General features: G+C 37.9%; 1 protein-coding gene across 7 annotated transcripts; it reads left to right on the top strand.

Moving 5' to 3' along the window:
* Window positions 1-146: 146 nt before the first annotated feature.
* LOC111324145 (5-hydroxytryptamine receptor 2A-like) lies at window positions 147-21,568 on the top strand. Of its 7 annotated transcripts, none has more exons than XR_015991801.1 (4): window positions 147-277; window positions 7,823-8,985; window positions 21,139-21,215; window positions 21,497-21,568. XR_015991801.1 is itself a non-coding variant. In XM_088733558.1 (4 exons), exon 4 carries the CDS (start codon window positions 7,917-7,919, stop codon window positions 8,973-8,975), a length of 1,059 nt encoding a protein of 352 aa, XP_088589684.1. In that variant the 5' UTR covers window positions 1,976-4,495; window positions 5,636-6,676; window positions 7,465-7,541; window positions 7,823-7,916; the 3' UTR covers window positions 8,976-9,737. The 7 variants fall into 7 exon arrangements, 5 of the variants coding, with proteins under 5 accessions (XP_022783378.2, XP_022783380.2, XP_088589684.1 ...); XR_015991802.1 differs by lacking the exons at window positions 21,139-21,215; window positions 21,497-21,568 and adding exons at window positions 18,012-18,132; window positions 19,269-19,446; XM_088733558.1 differs by lacking the exons at window positions 147-277; window positions 21,139-21,215; window positions 21,497-21,568 and adding exons at window positions 1,976-4,495; window positions 5,636-6,676; window positions 7,465-7,541 and having other exon boundaries at window positions 7,823-9,737.
* Window positions 21,569-21,590: the final 22 nt, after the last annotated feature.

Genomic DNA, 21,590 nt, shown 5'->3' with positions numbered 1-21,590 from the left:
GAGTTCATTCATACCTCTTTGATGTTTTTCTAAGCAAACTATTATTTGTCTTATTTTCAGGTTTCCGACTATTTTGAAATATTTACGACTCAAGTCAAATCATTTTTCTCGAAGAGGCGTTTATCCTCCCTTTCTACTCGCCTCCTATGAAATTTAGAAGTTTAGCCGCATTTGTGGGAATGAAGCACGGCTTTAAATTAATGACGAGCAGACGATCACTCTTCCAATTAGATTCTCGCCTCAATACACGATCTTCTCTTCAACGGGCAAGTTCAGGGTAAGTAAATTACACAACTTTTTGATAACATCAATTTTCCTGAGAGCTTTAAGCAACAAGGTACTTAATGGGAAGTTGTTAAAAGTACTCGTCTTGTGCGTTAATTTTCCTTTTTGCGTTACCTTGCGGGGTTTGCGAAAATAAAAATGTCAAATTAGGTACTACAAATGTGTAAAATTTTTCCCTAAACTTCTGAAAGGGGGATAAAACCTTCATCGCACAAGACTTTACAATTGTTAAGAGGTTGTGAGAAGAAAATTTTGGGCTATCATTATTACCGACATCTGAGAAAAAAAATGAGTTCTCACTTTGTCGAGTATGTAAACGTCTACTCTAAGTTTTAGGGTCGGACGGAATGCAAAATATCACTTAAAAAATATCGAAAACGTACGAGTAACTACGTAGAAAGGCCTACCGTAATAATGATTTTAGTTTCTTGCTAAAGCTGAGAGTTTACCTGAATTTGTTTATGGTTTGCGTTGTCAGTAGCCTCTGTTAGAAAGCAAATGATCGATAGAGTTTGAATAAATCAACTTATCGATGAACCTTGCGGGCGAAGTATTCTGAAATCCTCCTCGTTTTGCATGTTACATTGTGCAATCAATTATATAGAAACAAATTTGCATTTTCATGTTACTGCGATAAGCAGGTGTATCCAAAACACCAGCTTCCTTTAACACCAGAGGATACACGGGTTCTTCATTAAACAAAATTTAAATGTACGACATATCGAGTGGAAATTCTTCTTGATGAGGTTTTGATTCAGTAACAAGCTCAACATCATTTCACGGTTTAGCTTTGAACAAGGCAACCCGCCCTGTGGGGTTCTTCTTTTCTCAAATATAATCGATATTAATTATTACTGTCAACGCCTCCCTCCAAAAATGAGGCAAAACAATCATCCCTGAAACGGAAATTTGCACTTTTTCGTCACATGTTTAATCTTGCAAAGATTCATTAATTAAAGATTCATTAAGTTGTCGATCAAAAGAAAGATTAAAGAAATAAGCTCATTTACAACATGAGGAGTTTAATTTCACAAAAAATGTCTTGCAATTGTTAAGTAACTTAGTAGAACAGAAATTAAAACTTTCATTTTCAACATTCACCCGAATGATTTAACTGAAGGCTCCAGCCAAAATTTCTTTAAAACCGCATAACAATCATCAAGATAAGAATAAAGAGCTCCTTAATATACTGATTATAAACAACCGATGGGAAAAACGATAAATAAATTCATGTTAATGTTGTATCCTGATGTGTGGCTTGTGACGTTATTGTTCTTGTACTGACAAATAAATTGGTGCTCAATTTTTGGGATAGACGTCTGGAACAGACCATTTCCACCCATGACGATCCTTTCCGTCAATCAACTCCAAATTGTTTTCCTTGCGTAGGTTGAATCATCAGCTATTGATTAAGATATTTCCTGCTGAGTTAATCTCGACAACCTGTCTGCAAGATGAGCAAACACCATCTACTTTCCGGATTTATTTTATGCAGAGGGTGCATAGATGATTTCAAAAAAGTAGAGTCACGCAGGGAATTGATCTTGGACTTTAATATCAATGTTCCTGCCGACGTTTAAGCACTAACGAAAACGTGTTAGCTGTGTTTACTTGGCCTTTTCACCCAAAGATACATGGCGTTTCCCCAAAGGTAAGGACACTTTTTTTTTAACAGAATCGCTTTTCCCAAACCAAGACTACCCTGGGGCTATTTCCACTTTCTATTTTCAAAACAAACAGAAAAACTTCACATCACACTTTCTAAACTGAAAAGTACGGTTTATAAGCTTCCTCAATACAGCTCAGTGTAATTGAAATCACGTGCTGGGCTTGAGCGCTTACTTGAATCACAAGCTGATATGGCAGCATTTCGTGAATCTCGATGAGTATTCCTTTGGTTTTTGTTTTGTTTTTTGATAAGTTTGCCTTTCAAACTGTCAGTTGAGTACTTGATTAAGTGGCAATATCTCCGTTTATGTGTTAAAAGGAATGCTAGTCAAAACGAAGGTCCCTACTACAACGAGTATTTTTTTCGCACGAAACCGAACAAGGCCGTATGGAAACATGCCGTTACGGTAAAACTCTCTATGATGTCAGCAGAGCTCACACTCACCCTCCAACGCACTCTGGCGTCGTAGAATCCGTGCTCAATTTACCATATCCCTGTCCTTTGTGATAAAAAAGAGAAACGTACAGGAAGATATTTTGAAGCGGTTTCAAACTATGTGCTTCGATAATGGATTGGTCTTGCCGATAAACTATCGAGAAGGGAGCATAAAACGAGTAAATACTAAGAAAACAACGACGAATTTGTATCTTCATCATTAAAAGAAAATAGTAAATCCATTATTTATCCCGGAGAGGAAAGCTCACAAAAAAGGTTGTACCTTTGATATTTTATTGACTACAAATTAAGAAATCCGAGAAACGACCAGCCCCTACTCTAACATGGATACCGATAAAGCGGGTACAGAAAGAAAAAACCTCAACTTGGGAAAAGGACCGGGATTGGCGATGACATGAGTTAGCAATCCTTGCCACGATAGAGGCGCTGCAAGATTATATTTAAAATTCTGAGAACGATTACATAGAGTTGTTGAAGCGGCCCTCTAAGGCAGATGCAGTATGTGTTTTTTAAAGCCTTCTTTATCTAGATGTGTTCTTTATCTAGATGCATATGAAAAAATGATAAGTTTACTTGTTCGATGGCTATTGTTATTCAAAAACAAAAGAGCGCAAAATCAAGGGGATACCAGCGATTGCCTCGTAGTTTATTTAACAGGGCTCGTTGAACCGTAGCTGTAGCCTGGGAAAGGAGACGTTCTTATTCTCCTCCCTAACACTTTCCTTGCTACTAATCGTATAATGTGCTGAGGTCCGCAGCTAGGTTCCCTCATCATCGCGACTCAGCATACTTCGTTAAGGCCGTCGTAACAAAATGTTCAAGTTCTGTTGCTAGTTTAATCTTCTAAATAAAATTGGATTTATTCGGTAATAGTGTTCGTTGTAATTTTAATATCGCTCGTCTTTTTAAGAGTGATCATATCGCGATTTGGATATTGTGAAAATCGTACAAGAAACATTGTGTGCGTCCATAACTTTACTTAAAGGAATCCATACTAATCAGGAATCCTTAAAGAAAACACAAAATATCGAATACTCTCGTTGAGTTTGTATGATTATTTTTCCCTTCGTCTGGTCAATATTTGTGACCACCAGTCAGACTAGTCAGTAAAGAACGTAACAAATTCCTTAGAGCAGGATGTGCCGTGCGTGATATTTTTGCAACATGATGATCAATTATAAATTTGATTTCAATTATTTTCACTGATCACCCACGACTTGTACCTAGCGGCCCACGAACCACGTCCATTAGTCAGACTCGACCGTGCTCTGTTTCAGGCATCAAAAAGTACTTAAGAGCGCTTTTAACCCTCAGGACGTTAAAACACGACACAAAATAAAAAAAAAAGGAAACACCGGAAGGCGTATTATGTTTCCTACACCTATTCAGAGCCATCGTTGCTTACTCCGCGTCATTCTTGACAGGAGTTAGATTGAGACCAAAAACATGTCTGTTTCTTCAGATGAATCCGTGTACTGTTTTAGGGTCAGACGGTTTCAATAGTTTTCAGAAGCTTTAAGCTTAACAAGGAAGCTACCATAATATTTCAAGATAACTCATTTTGTATTTAGTTCATGAGGTAGAGTAACAAAGCTTAACGAATTTCAATGAACCAATCTAGTCTTAAGGTTAATTATAAAGCGATTCTGTGCATTCTAAACAAAGATGACTGTATAGCACTTAAGCTCAAAGGAAATGCAGCCTGGCGACGGGAAGACTGACAAATCAAAAAGATGTTTATCCCAATACATACAGATCACCTGACAACCCTTAACAAAATTTTCCACATCATATCAGTGAAATATTTCATTTAGAGTAAATCAACAGAGAGAACTCATCGAAAAAGCGAAGCCAGCATACGTAAAATTCAGCGTGATTTTCGTACTTTAGCCTAAAGACAGATAAGCTGAATATTCGATGAACCAAGTAACACCTACGTAAATGTTAAGTTTTTAAGTATAACAGGGTCCAACAGCTGTGTGAAGCTTGTTTTTGTTCTACACTGGCACTGAAGTAGAAGAGGTAAAGCGCTGGTAAAGCGATCAAGGACTTATCATCAACCAAAAAGGAAGGAAATCTTTGGAGGTAAATAGTCTCTTGTTTTTTGTGAGACTTAAAGTAATTTATCATTGTTTCTTAAGGGCCAGCAGGATTAAAACATAAGTAATATAGACATTGAGTTCTTCGCAAGTTACTCCTCACGTTCTTCACTCAGTGCGGATAGCAGCTTATTTGTACTTAGCATTTCGGATCAATGAGGCTTTTGTTAAAGTACGACTTTCGTTTGACGTTTTTTCATGCTGTCAGCTGGAAAATTAACCGTTTTCTGTCAAATGTCATATTCTAGCAAGTTTCAACGATCGTCTTTGGCATAACAATCTGACCCAAATCGGAAACGTCAGGTAGTGGAACTTTTTTCCGAAACAAACTGGCTGGTGTTCCCGTAAAACCCACAGCCGCTCAGTTTTATTATAAAACTTGTGTGTTTGGGAAGACATACATGGATACATAAATTATAATCTTTGAAAGATGGCGATCATGAGACGATGCTAATTACAACTTCAGACTAGTTTTCAGGCACAGCCGCTCAGAGAAAATGCATGAAATTTGTTAAAGTTGTAGCTTTTAGATGTCACCACGTAGGTGTCTAGGGGAAGATTAACTTGATTTTATTTTTCGACTTGTTCGATACCATTAACAAACTTCCAGTCAGAGAGGTGTCTTTGTCCTTGTTTCGGTGTCTACATTTTAGATTTAAATGTCATTTAATTAAAATTAAAAACATTGTAGATAGGCTATCCCACGTATTTACAAATAACGACTAACTCGGAAAAGAAAAGACTCATTTTAATTTTCATTCCGTCCATACCATCTATTTTCATTCGCCATAAGTTTTAACATCTTGATTATCATAATAACCTTTCTTTCTGCAGTAAATGGCTTGAACCCGGGGGTAACATGTGAAGGTGTAGTCTGATCGTCCGGGCGAGCGTAGTCCTGAGAAGGACTGTTGTCGGTGGTAGTGACTGACGTTTCGACAACCTGTGCGGAAGTCATCATCAGAGTCAAGTGAATGAGTCAAGGTGGTGACTGACGTTCCGCACAGGTTGTCGAAACATCAGTCACTACCACCGACAACAGTCCTTCTCAGGACTACACTCACCCGGACGATCAGACTACACATTCATAACTTTTCTTTTTTTTGTTTGTCTTTTTCTCATCAAGAACCCTGCCGAGAGAGCTGATCCTTTCAGCTTTAGGTAGGCTTGCAGTGTGTCACATTTGAACCTGGAGTATATTGTTTAGCTCTACACCACCCACTCTACTGGCAAGAATGGACGCCTACGTTTTGAGTTGTTTCAGATTAATGTGCTGTTTTTCTTAAATAAAAGACTATAATACGTGTTGGCTTAACCTTAACTATACTGATGCTCCATGTAGGTTTTTTTTTACATTTCTCCTTTACAACCTTATCTCATGAGTCAGTTTACACAAGCAGAGCATAATCGTAATTTTAAGAATTCAACACTTAAATTTAATCACAATCTTTTGCCAAATGTCGGTTGCATAACTGGAGAATTGGTGGTGATAATATTTAAACACCTGGAAATCCAAGAATTTTCTCCTTACATCAAGTTATCCTCTAATCACCCGTATTTACATTTGGTTTTTTACTTTTTTTGTCAGTCAGTTTACTAAGTGAAGCTACAATGAACATTGAAGCTGTTTGATACCTAAGCTATTTTAGGGCGAGCTACTCCGTTATCGAAGCTTAACGAGGCTAAAAGAAATTTATAAGAAATCTGTTTAGAATATATGAATGCATTGTATGTGCAACAATAATTTTGATTACGATCAGGTTGCACACTAGAGGTTGCAAGATTCGGGAGTGATAACACACTTTTTCAGTAATTATTACTCAGCCGGGTTTTCTTTGACCTCTTCCTGCCTCTTTGATCTCGGTGACCGTCCTTACTATGATTAAAAATACACAGTCATTCAAAGACTGAATGTGGCTACTGGTCTGGCAAAATTTTTCGTAGCATTGAAAAGAGCCCGAGGTTGTATAATAATGATAGAAGGTAGTGGCGGAGACTATTTGTCGCACATTCAAAACAGAAACTCTGCTGCATCCCACATATTTATGAGTACCCTGCTCCAGTAGATGAGACTGCATTATGATTTTGAGATGTTTATCGTCTTTTGTAGTGTCGCGTACGCCAAGGACTGAAAAGATTATACCTACCTAATTTGCTGATTTAAAGGGTAAAATATCTACCTTTCAAATAAGAAATTTTCCTCGAATTTTTATGATACACTGATCACACTTAAGATATTTCTGCAAGGAACTCCTTTTTTATAAAGCGTGAACGAGCCTGAAATGATTGAAATAGCTATAAGATGCTTATCGCTTTCTCCTGTCTTCTGTACTGTCACGGCTGGTGCCTACAATCCAAAAATATCAAAAGGACAGAACTCAACTGTGTATCGAGTGCGAATGTCGAGCTACTAAGATACTTGACAAAAACGAGTAACAAGCACCGGGAAATATCGGGTTAAAATTGGGTCAAGATCCGAAATGTATTGTTACACTCGCTCAGACATCTCATCAACTTCAACTTCTATAGGAGGCAGAAACCAGAAAAAATCAACTGCGATCCCCAAGCCTCAGAAATCATTATCTCTCAGAATTTCAAAATTTCTATTTTACATTTTTTCTGAGGACATTCTAATTTTTTTTTTAATTTTGAGAATCTCGATAAGAGTTCAAATTTATAGGAGGTGAATCTACTATCTGCTATCAGTTACAGATGAGTTTTAAAACCCATACGAATGCCTAAAATGTAAAGCAGTTACCCAAAAAATGAACCATACGCCGTTTTCAAAATGGTATTAGACCGAATAATCAGTTAAATAAATAGATGATTTTTGATTTATTGATGTAAAGCGCCATGGACAAATAGTAGATTGTGCGCTATACAAATATTTTATTATTATTATCATTATTATTATTATTATTACTATTATTACAAACTAGTCTGTGTACCTTTTAGGGCAGCTGTACTTAAGACAGTGCCATCATCCTTCTTCGAGAAACAACTGGGACAGAACCGTGGGCATATCTAAGAGAGTATGATTCACCCTTTGTTTGATTAGTAATATAGCTTGTCTCAATGGTAGCAATTAGGGTCTTATTCCCCAATTAGGATTATAGACATTGATTACACACATCGAATCGCACAATAAAGAGAATATCAAATTCACCACGAGCATTGAACAGATGTGATACTACTGATACACCTGCAAATTCAATTACTTCAATAAATAGCTGACTTACTGATTTTGTCTCATATGTGAGACCATCATAAATGTGCAATATTGTCTAAAATGTTCGAGAACTTTCATTTATAGGATTCTTGGTGTGCCATCAGCTACTCACCTCCTGGCAGTTGCTACTTGGTGCTTAACTGAAGGAAAGATCCAGTATCTGAAGGACTACAACACGATGAACAATACAAGTAACATGTCTCTTCAACCGCCTACAGCGTCCCATCAACCAAAATATAACTTATTCCCAGAACTTGTTCCTATTGCAGTTTCAGTCATCATAGCGAATGGAGTCGTGTTTTATCTCTTCGGTAAAATGAAGAGTCTGCGCACTCCAGCAAATTATTTCTTGTTAAGCCTGGCTACAAGCGACATCATGACGGGGTTGATAAATATTCCGTTGTTCCTGGTTTTGGTTCATCTGCCTCAGTCTAGCCCTTCATTTTCTGTGATCTACTGTACCTCAGAGGTCTTCCATAACGTGATTTCAATTTCGATTGCTTACCACATCACTGCTATTACTATGGACAAATATTTCGCCGTTGTTAACCCCTTTGGACGTTTCGTGATGACCAAGAAAACAGTGAAGAAGGTATTATTATCTGTATGGCTTTGCTCGGCCTTCTTCGGGTCTGTACCTGCAACTTGGTGGGATTCATGGCTCGCATTGGACTCTTCTGCTTTGTATTTACAAGCTGGACACATTATTTTCTGTCTTTGCTTTGTGTTTTTTGTTCCGTATTCGTTTATCCTTTACGCCTACGGCATTATGTTTAAAGCGGTATCTTTGAAGCGTTCGTCAAAAGAATCATCTGGCCAGAAGAATTCCCGCGTTTTTAAGAAAGCTAACAATGAAAGGAAATGTCTCGTAATTCTACTTGCAATGGCGACTACTTTTGCAATTTGTTGGATACCTTGGTTCACTCTACGATTAATCTACGCCCTGTCCACGAAGGGATGGATAGATATCAAAGATCAGGCGTCTTTGTCCAAAGCATCTCAAACGTTTGTCATCGTCAGATATCTCAGTTCTGCCGTTAATCCCTTGTTGTATACATTCTTTAAACAAGACTTTTGGAGCGCTTTTAAAGTCGTTACATTGAAAAATAACTCAAGAATGCCATCCATGACTCCATCAATCAGATTAACAACAACACAAAGATATCGAGGCACAGAAAAATACAGTGAGCGTCCAGAAATAGACAGCATTGTCAAATTTGAGCAATCAGCCGTTTGAACAATAGAAAGTAAGTTGTCTTCATTAATGTGGTTATGAAAACCTACGCACCAAGATATTATACCCATAATGAATATCATAAAGCTATTTTCTACATGGGCAAAGTGTCAGGGTTACACCACGTAATGCAGAGGGTAACCAAAACTCCTACCCCCGGTCACATAATGCTGCTGAAAAGAGGATGATCCTCAGATTTAGTAACAATGACAAGTGCTATTGGAAAAATTGCAAACTCAGATCTCTGTTACAGCTTGATGGTATTACTGTAAGTTACTAATTAGAAGCTTATTTATTGTTGAGGTCATTTCATTCTCTACTGTCTGATTCATGTCCTTCAAATGAAATTTCTGGACTAAGTGTGTTTGCTACAGTTTTTTTAAGCCTGCTTTTCATTATTTATGGCTGATGCAGAAATAAATGTAGATGTCCCCCCAGATTATGTTGCTTCAGATACAGCGAAGATTAAGCTTCAATGGTTCAGATCAGAAATTGAAAAGTATTTCAGATCAAGATTGTTTCTGTAAAGGTTCTTGTGTCCTTTTTTACCAGAATTATTCAGAAAGCCTGTAAAACACAAGTTAATATGACTATCAATTAACAACAACACATGTGTAAAGTTAGAATTTTGAAGCTGGCAATATTATCATCCCAGCAGTGAAACTTTGACCAAGTATTCGGCAGCATCAATAAGATGGTTCTGCAATGTAACTATTCTCATAAGAGTTTTCCTCTCAACTTAATTCAATGAAAATGAAACTCTGATTCTCACTTGTTAAACATCTGCTGGGCCCAGTTGTTCAAAGGCCGATTAGCTCTAACCCAGGGTTAAATTAATCCAGGTTTCTAAATTTCTCTTGTCAAAAGCCATTTTGGGATAATTATCCTAGTTCTTTTTATGACATTCAATCATCAAATTGTAGACAAATGGAATTAATACGTATGATGCACGATCCTCGCAGTAGATAGCGCTATTTATGCAATAGCGAAAATCAGACCTGAAAAAAATCAGGCCTGTACGGGACTCGAACCACTGACCTCTGCGATACTAGTGCAGCGCTCTACCAATTGAGCTAACAAGCCAACTGGGAGCAGGCCGTTAAGTTGATTCGTAATAAACCCGTGAAAGTGATAAATGAGATAGAATGAATATATGAAGTTCATATATTTTGAACTGCGGTATTAGATACGTATGATGTACGATCCTCGCAGTAGATAGCGCTAGTTATGCAATAGCGAAAATCAGACCTGAAAAAAATCAGGCCTGTACGGGATTCGAACCACTGACCTCTGCGATACTAGTGCAGCGCTCTACCAATTGAGCTAACAAGCCAACTGGGAGCAGGCCGTTAAGTTGATTCGTAATAAACCCGTGATAAAAAATCAGATACAATGTATAAGGGGTTATGTATTTGGTACATTCCTGGCCAAGTTCAAAGATTGGCTTTGACCTCTTGCGTGACAGCCGTTCAACGTACTTTATTTCAACGGGTCACTATTCAGACTTGAACGTAACAAAATAACAAGAAATTAATATTTCCTAAGAGATAAAAGGAACATCTGCTAGAACACAAAATTAAAAACTTTAGTTGAAAACAACAGTTGTAAATTTATTAACTAAATGTATGAGCTGAGTGATCAGATGCAAAACTCTTGAACATCACATTTTCTCACGAGTAGCACGATAATAATAATAATAATAATAATAATAATAATAATAATAATAATAAATAGTAAGGTTTTTATGAGCGCATTTAAGAATCTAAATGCTCTTATATAGCATAATAACAATAAAATATAACAATGATGCTAACAGTCAGTAGTACCTACACTAACAAAAATAAAGTTAAATGGGATAAAAACCTATGTAGTGTTTCACAATACTAAAAATAAAATTTTCGGAATAGGAATGTTTTAAGGGCAGATTTAAAAGACGAAAGAGAAGCTGCAGATTTAAGAGAATCATGAAGAGTATTCCATAATGTAGGTTCACAGAAGGAGAACGCACGTTCAACGCATGTCACAGAATTTATAGTGTGGACAGTAAGAAGTGATTTGGAAGATGAACGTAGAGTACGTGAGGGATGATCTTCTTGTAACAGGGACGACAAATAGACCGGAAAAAGTCCATGAAGAATCTTAAAAGTAATAAGAATAACTTTAAATATTATACGTGATTCAATTGGCAGCCAGTGTAGTTTTTGACTTGAAGAGCAGGTTTGATGTGATCATATTGATTACATCCGGTAATAAGACACGCTGCAGTGTTTTGAACGAGTTTGACTAATGGTCGTGGGTCGTGGGTCGTGGGTACAAGTCGTGGGTCGTGGGTGTGGGTGTGGGTGTGGGTAAAAGTCGTGGGTGTGGTTAATACTTAATAATAAAAATAACCATTTAAAATATTAAATATAATAATACATAAATTTTATACAACCCTGTCATTCATTAATTTAACTGTACTTTCTTCTAGTTATTTTATTTTGTTTATTCAATTTACCCTACTTTACGTCTATTTTTATCTGTTATCTCACTGTCAGTGAAATTGTTAGTTTCAGTTTCGAGACAGGAAGAGAGATAAATCTTGTAATTACATTAAATTAGTTTCACAACACGATAATTCCGGATCTGTCACCAGCGCGATCGCCGACGAGTGTCCATTGGTCGGCTACTCTGGGATTTGATTTTTCCCTTTTTCTGCTTTCTAGGGTAGTTGTCAAGGGAAATTCACAGGACATTCTTTTGTTCTCTTGCGGTTTTCAAGCCTCAGACGATAAAACTTTCCCGAGGTAATTTTCTTAGGGAAAAATCGGTCACACTTGCAAATTTGAGTTTCCCTAGGGAAACTGTCAACAAGTCAAGTTTCCCTAGGACAAAACCCTGTAGTGTGACCACAGCTAATATCGCGTTTACGATCCTCCACTGTCGAGTTACCAGTCTGGCAGAGGTTATGTGTGTGCCTTTTGAGTCAGTCGACTTGTGTACAATCAGTTTTTCTTTGTGTATACAGTGTGTAATTACCAGATTTATCTATCATTCTTTTGTCATTGATGTTGTCAGACGAGATCTCGGAATTTCTGTTCCTTGGCCCCTGACTTTAGCCGCAAATATAGAATTCACGAGCGCTGTCGCAATTTTAACGTTATAGTACTACTATATGAAATCATTTTTGGTACAATCGTACAAAGCAACTCGGGTGTCTCGTTAACACAGACCTCGAAAACGCAGAACGCAGAACGCAGAACGCAGACCGCAGACCGCACAGCTCGAAAAACGTGTACACAGTGTATAATTACAAGATTTATCTCTCTTCCCTTTGTTATCAAACGAGATCTCGGAATGCGTCGCGAAACTGAAACTAATTTCATTGACAGTGAGATAACAGATAAAAATAGACGTAAAGTAGGGTAAATTGAATAAACAAAATAAAATAACTAGAAGAAAGAACAGTTAAATTAATGAATGACAGGGTTGTATAAAATTTATGTATTATTATATTTAACATTTTAAATGGTTACTTTTATTATTAAGTATTAACCACACCCACGACTTTTACCCACACCCACACCCACGACCCACGACTTGTACCCACGACCCACGACCCACGACCATTAGTCAAACTGCATGGGTCTGTTAGACAAATCTCATTATCGTTAATCTTAACACGCGATTTCACTAGCAATTATCTAGTTAATTACATCATTGTTTGTCGATCGTTCTACGCATTCTTTGTCAATATTTCCGGTTACATTCTACCGGTCTCTATTAGAGGTAAAGAACCAATAACTCACTTAGTGCGCCGCTAATCATGTGAAATATAACAAAACAAGCAAAATCCTAATAATGCGTGTAAACGTTCTATAACATTTTGACGGTAGACCAGGACACACGCATCAAGTTAAATTCATAAGCCAAAGGCGGACTCTGAGAATGTATTGAATGGTTCACTGCATTTTCCTTAAGTTCATCTCTCATGGATTGGATTTTTCTAATAAAAAGTCATTGAATTCTTCAACCAGTGATTCGAAAGATGAATAAGAGGGCAGGGCTGAACTACCCGGTTGAAACAGATTTTCGATTATCCGAAAAAGTTTATTCCGACCTGCTTGGTTGATCATAGTTTTGTAGTAGGAAGATTTATGAAACTCCAACTAACTACTTTTCCCACGAGATAATAATTCTTGTAAAACACAGTCCATTATTTACTTGTCTAAAATGACGTCATCGACTCCTTCAAAGTCTTCCGTTTGCTCAGTGGCAATCATGACATCTGTATCATCACGGTGTTCACAAGTCGAAGATAAACTAAAAAAGCTGTCTATGCTCTTGGAACCTTTCAGAGGTGATTGCAGTCTTTTCGCACATGGATCATAATGCGCTGAAAACAAATACAATGGTGTTCATTTAAAAAAAAGTATGAAAGGTACCATATACTCATAACGATATTCACGAAAAGTATAATGTAACCTACCCGTTTTAAAATACGACTTCTTTCCCTTCACTGTACGGTGAGTACCGGCAACTCGAAGAGCCTTTGAGCAGATTCCACATCTTAATAGCTATTCAGTGCGGGTTATTGACCCTTCCAACTTTTTAAGTTCTGAAAACAAGTCAATCCAATAAGTTTTCCTCGCGCATACAGAAATCACCAACATGACTATAAAATATGTCCATTCCCCATATCAATATTGCTCACTTGAAACCTTAAAGAGTTTAATAAGAGAGTATATGACGCGTTTGGACGATTTCACTTGGTAAAATTAGGGATCTATTCCCTCGGGAATGCGACCGAACGGCGCATTTGCTATCACTAATCATTCCGTCTTTTCTTTCCTTAAAAGAATTTCACGGCAACGTTTTAGTGGTTAAGGGTTATGTAAGTAGGTATTTCAATACCTTTATTTAACTTTTGAAACTCGTGTTCCTGTCGCTCGTTCCATTTCCAATCATTAGTGACATTTTGGCCACTTTCTTTGAACTTTTTTGACAGTGATTTATCCTCCTTCGCCTCCTGGCGGCTTTTTCTTTTCTTCTTCTCGCCTTCGTTATTTGCGGGCTCTACTTTTCCTGTTTATCGCTTACGAACAATTGCTTCCTTTTAACCCCAATATATCTTCTTCTGTACCAGGTGAACTGCCAAAGGGGAAACCATGCTCATAATTACATGGGAATTTACTTGAAGATTGTTTACTACTGACCTGTATACCGAGAATCATCTTTTTTTTCTCCATCACTTACGATATCAAGGAGACGATAAGAACAAAATGGCATATCTCTGCGATTATCACTGTGAAACTGTTAGGTGTGTAACAAATGCTGCACAATGTAATTCGAGCCAGTTATGAACCTCTCTAAATCACACGAAACCAGAATATGGCCAGCAGACAAACATCATGAGATAGGACCACTCAGTCGCATCACTGCGACTCTACAAGATTTAACTTTTTCACAAAGTCACTTTAGCTATGTCATTATGATCTACATAAACCATAATCTACATGAATTCCAGAATGAGAAAATTCTGACGGCGCTTATAAGTCGGCATCTAGTGGGCGTAGTAGGGAGTAGGCTATTACCTGATATATTTATACCAATACCAAATACCAGACCACTCCAATACATACTTCCTGTTCCAGCCAGCATGGTCGGAAGCTCCAAATTCCATTGCTCGGCCGTAGTTAACGAAAAATTATCGCTCTTGCCGCCTGATTTCGGAGCCATATGATAAAGTTTTACATCAAAATCTCGGATCAATGTTAATATAAGTAGTGTCGGCCGACATGGCGACCGACATGACGACCGACATGGCGACCGACATGTCGACCGACATGTCGGTCGACAGTCGGTCGACAGTCGGTCGATAGTCGGTCGACAGTCGTTCGGTAGATGGGTCGATAATCGGTGGATGGTCGTTCGATAGTCGGAAAATAGTCGGTCGACATGTCGGTCGATATGTCGACCGATATATGTCGGCCGATAGTCGGTCGACATATCGGTAGACAGTCGGTCGATATTTGACCGACACTTGGCCGACACTCGGTCGACACTTGGCCGATGCTTCACCGATACTTCACTGACACTTAATCATATACCTGAAAGTTTATGCCTTCAAATCAAATTTTTCTTCAAATCAAATTTTTCAATACCGACACTGCAACAATACACAACCACACGAGCGACGCTCAAACTATATTTACCGATAAAGTTCAGACACTTGACCGATAGACTACCGACACTCGGCCGATAGACCACTGACACTTGACCGATATTCCACCGACGCTTGACCGATATTCCACCGAGATGCGACACTCCATCTGTCGGTCGACAGTCGGTCGACATATCGACCGACAATTCGACCGACTATCTTCCGACTATCGACCGACTATCGACTGACTATCGACCGACTATCGACCGACCTGTCGACCGACTATCGACCGACCTGTCGACCGACTGTCGACCGACTGTGGACCGATATGTCGGTCGACATGTCGGTCGCCATGTCGGTCGCCATGTCGGCCGACACTACCAAAAGTAAAATTGATCCAAAATCTCTGAGGCCATATTTGCTAGACAACTCCTTTAGACCAAGGAACGAAATAAGGTGCTTTCTCAGCGCCAGTACGGTTTTAACATCTTTGATAGGAATGCGGCTTCTGTAACGCTCAAATGCCGTTTCCGATTCAATTAGGTAAAAGCTTACAACAGCTCTTAAAATACCAGCATTCGTGGCCATCGCGTAAGTTGACGATCGAGTTGGGTATCAAAGATCATACCACTGATATGTGACACATAACCTTGATGTGGATGGCACATGCGGTAATTATTAACGAGATATGACACTCTGGCATACTCCTACTGATATGTAATGGAAAACGTACTTTCATTGAACAAAATAAATCAACTGTCCTTATTTTACATCCAGTTTTTAGGATATTTAGGGCGATCCGGGCTTTTGTCAGTTGTCAGTAAAAGCCCACCACAAATGTCAGTTTTCAGTTAGTTTTTCAGCGATTTCTCAGTTGTCAGTTAAAGTGTGGCCATTTGTCAGTTGTCAGTAAACCCCATCTAGACCCTCGTAAAACTCTCTATGATGCTAGCAGAGCTCAAACTCACCCTCCACCGCACTCTCTGGCGGCGTAGAATCCGTGCTCAATTTACCATATCCCTGTCTCTTGCCCTAAAAGAGAAACGTATAGGAAGATATTTGAAGCGGTTTCAAACTACGTGCCTGGACAATGGTTTGGTCTTGCCAAAATTTAACTATCGAAAAGGGAGCATAAAACGAGCAAAAACTAAGAAAACAAAGACGAAAGCTCACAAAAAAGATTGTACCTACGACATTTTATTGACTGAAAAATAAGAAATCCGAGAAACAACCAGCCCCTACTATAGATACCGATAAAGCGGGTACAGAAAGAAAAAGCCTAAACTTGGGAAAAGGAGGAAAAAAGGACCGGGATTGGCGATGACTCGAGTTACCAATCCTTTACATGATAGAGGCGCTGCAAGATTACATTTAAAATTCTGAGAACGATTACATAGAGTTGTTGAAACTTTCCTCTCAGGCAGATGCAGTATGTGTTTTTTAAAGCCTTCTTTATCTAGATGTGTTCTTTATCTAGATGCATATGAAAAAATGATAAGTTTACTTGTTCGATGGCTATTGTTATTCAAAAACAAAAGAGCACAAAATCAAGGGGATACCAGCTATTGCCTTGTAGTTTATTTAACAGGGCTCGTTGAACCGTAGCTGTAGCCTGGGAAAGGAGACGTTCTTATTCTCCTCCCTAACACTTTCCTTGCTACTAATCGTATAATGTGCTGAGGTCTGCAGCTAGGTTCCCTCGTCATCGCGACTCAGCATACTTCGTTAAGGCCGTCGTAAGAAAATGTTCAAGTTCTGTTGCTAGTTTAATCTTCTAGTTAAACTGGATTTATTCGGTAATAGTGTTCGTTGTAATTTTAAAATCGCTCGACTCTTTTAAGAGTGATCATATCGCGATTTGGATATTATGAAAATCATACAAGAAACATTGTGTGTGTCCATAACTTTACTTAAAGGAATCCATACTAATCATGAATCCTTCAAGAAAATACAAAATATCGAATACTCTCGTTGAGTTTGTATGATTATTTTTCCCTTCGTCTGGTCAATATTTGTGACCACTAGTCAGACTAGTCAGTAAAGAACGTAACGAATTCCTTAGAGCAGGATGTGCCGTGCGTGATATTTTTGCAACATGATGATCAATTATAAATTTGATTTCAATTATTTTCACTGATCACCCACGACTTGTACCTAGCGGCCCACGAACCACGTCCATTAGTCAGACTCGACCGTGCTCTGTTTCAGGCATCAAAAAGTACTTAAGAGCGCTGTTAGCCCTCAGGACATTAAAAACACGACACAAAATAAAAAAGAGGAAACACCGGAGGGCGTATTATATTTCCTACACCTATTCAGAGCCATCGTTGCTTACTCCGCGTCATTCTTGACAGGAGTTAGATTGAGGCCAAAAACATGTCTGTTTCTTCAGATGAATCCGTGTACTGTTTTAGGGTCAGACGGTTTCAATAGTTTTCAGAAGCTTTAAGCTTAACAAGGAAGCTACCATAATATTTCCAGATAACTCATTTTGTATTTAGTTCATGAGGTAGAGTAACAAAGCTTAACGAATTTCAATGAACCAATCTAGTCTTAAGGTTAATTATGAAGCGATTCTGTGCATTCTAAACAAAGATGACTGTATAGCACTTAAGCTCAAAGGAAATGCAGCCTGGCGACGGGAAGACTGACAAATTTAAAAGACGTTAATCCCAATACATACAGATCACCTGGCAACCCTTAACAAAATTTTTCTTTTCCACATCATATCAGTGAAATATTTCATTTCGAGTAATTCAAAAGAGCGAACTCGTCGAAAAAGCGAAGCCAGCATACGTAAAATTCAGCGTGACTTTCGTACTTCTAAAGACAGATAAGCTGAATATTCGATGAACCAAGTAACACCTACGTAAATGTTAAGTTTTTAATTATAACAGGGTTCAACAGCTGTGTGAAGCTTGTTTTCGTTGTATCACTGGCACTGAATTAGAAGAGGTAAAGCGCTGGTAAAGCGATCAAGGACTTATCATCAACCAAAAAGGAAGGAAATCTTTGGAGGTAAATAGTCTCTTGTTTTTTGTGAGACTTAAGTAATTTATCATTGTTTTTTAAGGGCCAGCCGGATTAAAACAGAAGTAATATAGACATTGAGTTCTTCGCAAGTTACTCCTCACGTTCTTCAGTGAGTGCGGATAGCAGCTTATTTGTACTTAGCATTTCGGATCAATGAGGCTTTTGCTAAAGTACGACTTTCGTTTGACGTTTTTTAATGCTGTCAGCTGGAAAATTAATCGTTTTCTGTCAAATGTCATATTCTAGCAAGTTTCAACGATCGTCTTTGGCATAACAATCTGACCCAAATCGGAAACGTCAGGTAGTGAAACTTTTTTCCCAAACAAACTGGCTGGTGTTCCCGTAAAACCCACAGCCGCTCAGTTTTATTATAAAACTTGTGTGTTTGGGAAGACATACATGGATACATAAATTATAATCTTTGAAAGATGGCGATCATGAGACGAGGCTAATTACAACTTCAGACTAGTTTTCAGGCACAGCCGCTCAGAGAAAATGCATGAAATTTGTTGAAGTTATAGCTTTTAGATGTCACCACGTAGGTGTCGAGGGGAAGATTAACTTGATTTTATTTTTCGACTTGTTCGATACCATTAACAAACTTCCAGTCAGAGAGGTGTCTTTGTCCTTGTTTCGGTGTCTACATTTTAGATTTAAATGTCATTTAATTAAAATTAAAAACATTGTAGATAGGCTATCCCACGTATTTACAAGTAACGACTAACTCGGAAAAAAAAAGACTCATTTTAATTTTCATTCCGTCAATACCATCTATTGTCATTCGCCATAAGTTTTAACATCTTGATTATCATAATAACCTTTCTTTCTGCAGTAAATGGCTTGAACCCGGGGGTAACATGTGAAGGTGTAGTCTGATCGTCCGGGTGAGTGTAGTCCTGAGAAGGACTGTTGTCGGTGGTAGTGACTGACATTTCGACAACCTGTGCGGAAGTCATCATCAGAGTCAAGTGAATGAGTCAAGGTAGTCACTGACGTTCCGCACAGGTTGTCGAAACGTCAGTCACTACCACCGACAACAGTCCTTCTCAGAACTACACTCACCTGGACGATCAGGTTACACATTCACAACCTTTCTTTTTGTTTATCTTTTTCTCATCAAGAACCCTGCCGAGAAAGCTGATCCTTTCAGCCTTAGGTAGGCTTGCAGTGTGTCACATTTGAACCTGGAGTATATTGTTTAGCTCTACACCACCCACTCTCCTGGCAAGAATGGACGCCTATGTTTTGAGTTGTTTCAGATTAATGTGATGTCTTTCTTTAATAAAAGACTATAATACGTGTTGCCTTAACCTTAACTATATTGATAATCCATGTAGGTTTTTTTTTTACATTTCTCCTTTACAACCTTATCTCATGAGTCAGTTTACACAAGCAGAGCATAATCGTAATTTTAAGAATTCAACACTTATATTTAATCACAGTCTTTTGCCAAATGTCGGTTGCATAACTGGAGAATTGGTCGTAATAATATTTAAACACCTGGAAATCCAAGAATTTTCTCCTTACATCAAGTTATCCTCTAATCACCCGCATTTACATTTGTTTTTTTTTTCCTTTTTTGTCAATCAGTTTACTTAGTGAAGCTATAATGAACATTGAAGCTGTTTGATACCTAAGCTATTTTTGGGCGAGCTACTTCGTTATCGAAGCTTAACGAGGCTAAAAGAAATTTATAAGAAATCTGTTTAGAATATATGAATGCATTGTATGTGCAAGAATAATTTTGATTACGATCAGGTTGCACACTAGAGGTTGCAAGATTCGGGAGTGATAACAAACTTTTTCAGTAATTATTACTCAGCCGGGTTTTCTTTGACCTCTTCCTGCCTCTTTGATCTCGGTGACCGTCCTTACTATGATTAAAAATACACAGTCATTCAAAGACTGCATGTGGCTACTGGCCTGGCAAAATTTTTCGTAGCACTGAAAAGAGCCCGAGGTTGTATTATAATGATAGAAGGTAGTGGCGGAGACTATTTGTCGCACATTCAAAACAGAAACTCTGCTGCATCCCACATATTTATGAGTACCCTGCTCCAGTAGATGAGACTGCATTATGATTTTGAGATGTTTATCGTCTTTTGTAGTGTCACGTACGGCAAGGACTGAAAAGATTATACCTACCTAATTTGCTGATTTAAAGGGTAAAATATCTACCTTTCAAATAAGAAATTTTCCTCGAATTTTTATGATACACCGATCACACTTAAGATATTTCTGCAAGGAACACCTCTTTTTTAAAGCGTGAACGATCCAGAAATGATTGAAATAGCTATAAGATGCTTATCGCCTTCTCCTGTCTTCTGTACTGTCACGGCTGGTGGCTATAATCCAAAAATATCAAAAGAACAGAACTCAACTGTGTATCGAGTGCGAATGTCGAGCTACTAAGATACTTGACAAAAACGAGTAACAAGGACAGGGAAACATCGGGTTAAAATTGGGTTAGGATCCGAAATGTATTGTTACACTCGCTCCGACATCTCATCAACTTCAACTTCTATAGGAGGCAGAAACCAGAAAAAATCAACTGCGATCCCCAAGCCTCAGAAATCGTTATCTCTCAGAATTTCAAAATTTCTATTTTACATTTTTTCTAAGGACATTCTCTTTATGAGAAACTGTCATTAATTTTTTTTTTTTTAATTTTGGGAATCTCGGTAAGAGTTTAAATTTATAACAGGTGAATCTGCCATCTGCTATCAGTTACAGATGAGTTTTAAAACCAATAAGAATGCCTAAAATGTATAGCAGTTACACAAAAAAATAACCATACGCCATTTTGAAAATGGTTCGAATACTATGCCTCTTAAACCGAATAATCAGTTAAATAAATCGATGATTTTTGATTTATTGATGTAAAGCGCCATGGACAAATAGTGGATTGTGCGCTGTATAAATATTTTATTATTATTACTATTATTATTATTATTATTATTATTATTATAAACTAGGTTGTGTACCTTTTAGGGCAGCTGTATTCAAGACAGTGCCATCATCCTTCTTCGAGAAACAACTGGGACAAAACCGAGGGCATATCTAATCAAGTATGATTCACCCTTTGTTTGATTAGTAATATGGCTTGTCTCAATGGTAGCAATTAGGATTCTATTCCTCAATTAGGATTATAGACATTGATTACACACATCGAATCGCACAAGAAAGAGAATATCAAATTCACCACGAGCATTGAACAGATGTGATACTACTGATACACCTGCAAATTCAATTACTTCAATAATTAGCTGACTTACTGATTTTGTCTCAAATGTGAGACTATCATATATGTAAAATATTGTCTAAAATATTCGAGAACTTTCATTTATAGGATTCTTGGTGTGCCATCAGCTACTCATCTCCTGGCAGTTGCTACTTGGTGCTTAACTGAAGGAAAGATCCAGTATCTGAAGGACTACAACGCG

The sequence above is a fragment of the Stylophora pistillata genome, chromosome 9 (assembly GCF_964205215.1).
Source record: "Stylophora pistillata chromosome 9, jaStyPist1.2, whole genome shotgun sequence".
Classification (NCBI taxonomy): Eukaryota; Metazoa; Cnidaria; class Anthozoa; order Scleractinia; family Pocilloporidae; genus Stylophora; species Stylophora pistillata.
The sequence above is the reverse complement of the archived record's forward strand: the minus strand, read 5'-3'. Positions and strand labels throughout refer to the sequence as shown.

Bases quoted from the DNA above. Each gene is read 5' to 3' on its own strand.
- LOC111324145 (XM_022927643.2), top strand. From the start codon at position 147: ATGAAATTTAGAAGTTTAGCCGCATTTGTGGGAATGAAGCACGGCTTT. The intron at 278-7,822 runs GTAAGTAAATTA...TTTCATTTATAG, and splicing joins CTTCAACGGGCAAGTTCAGG to GATTCTTGGTGTGCCATCAG.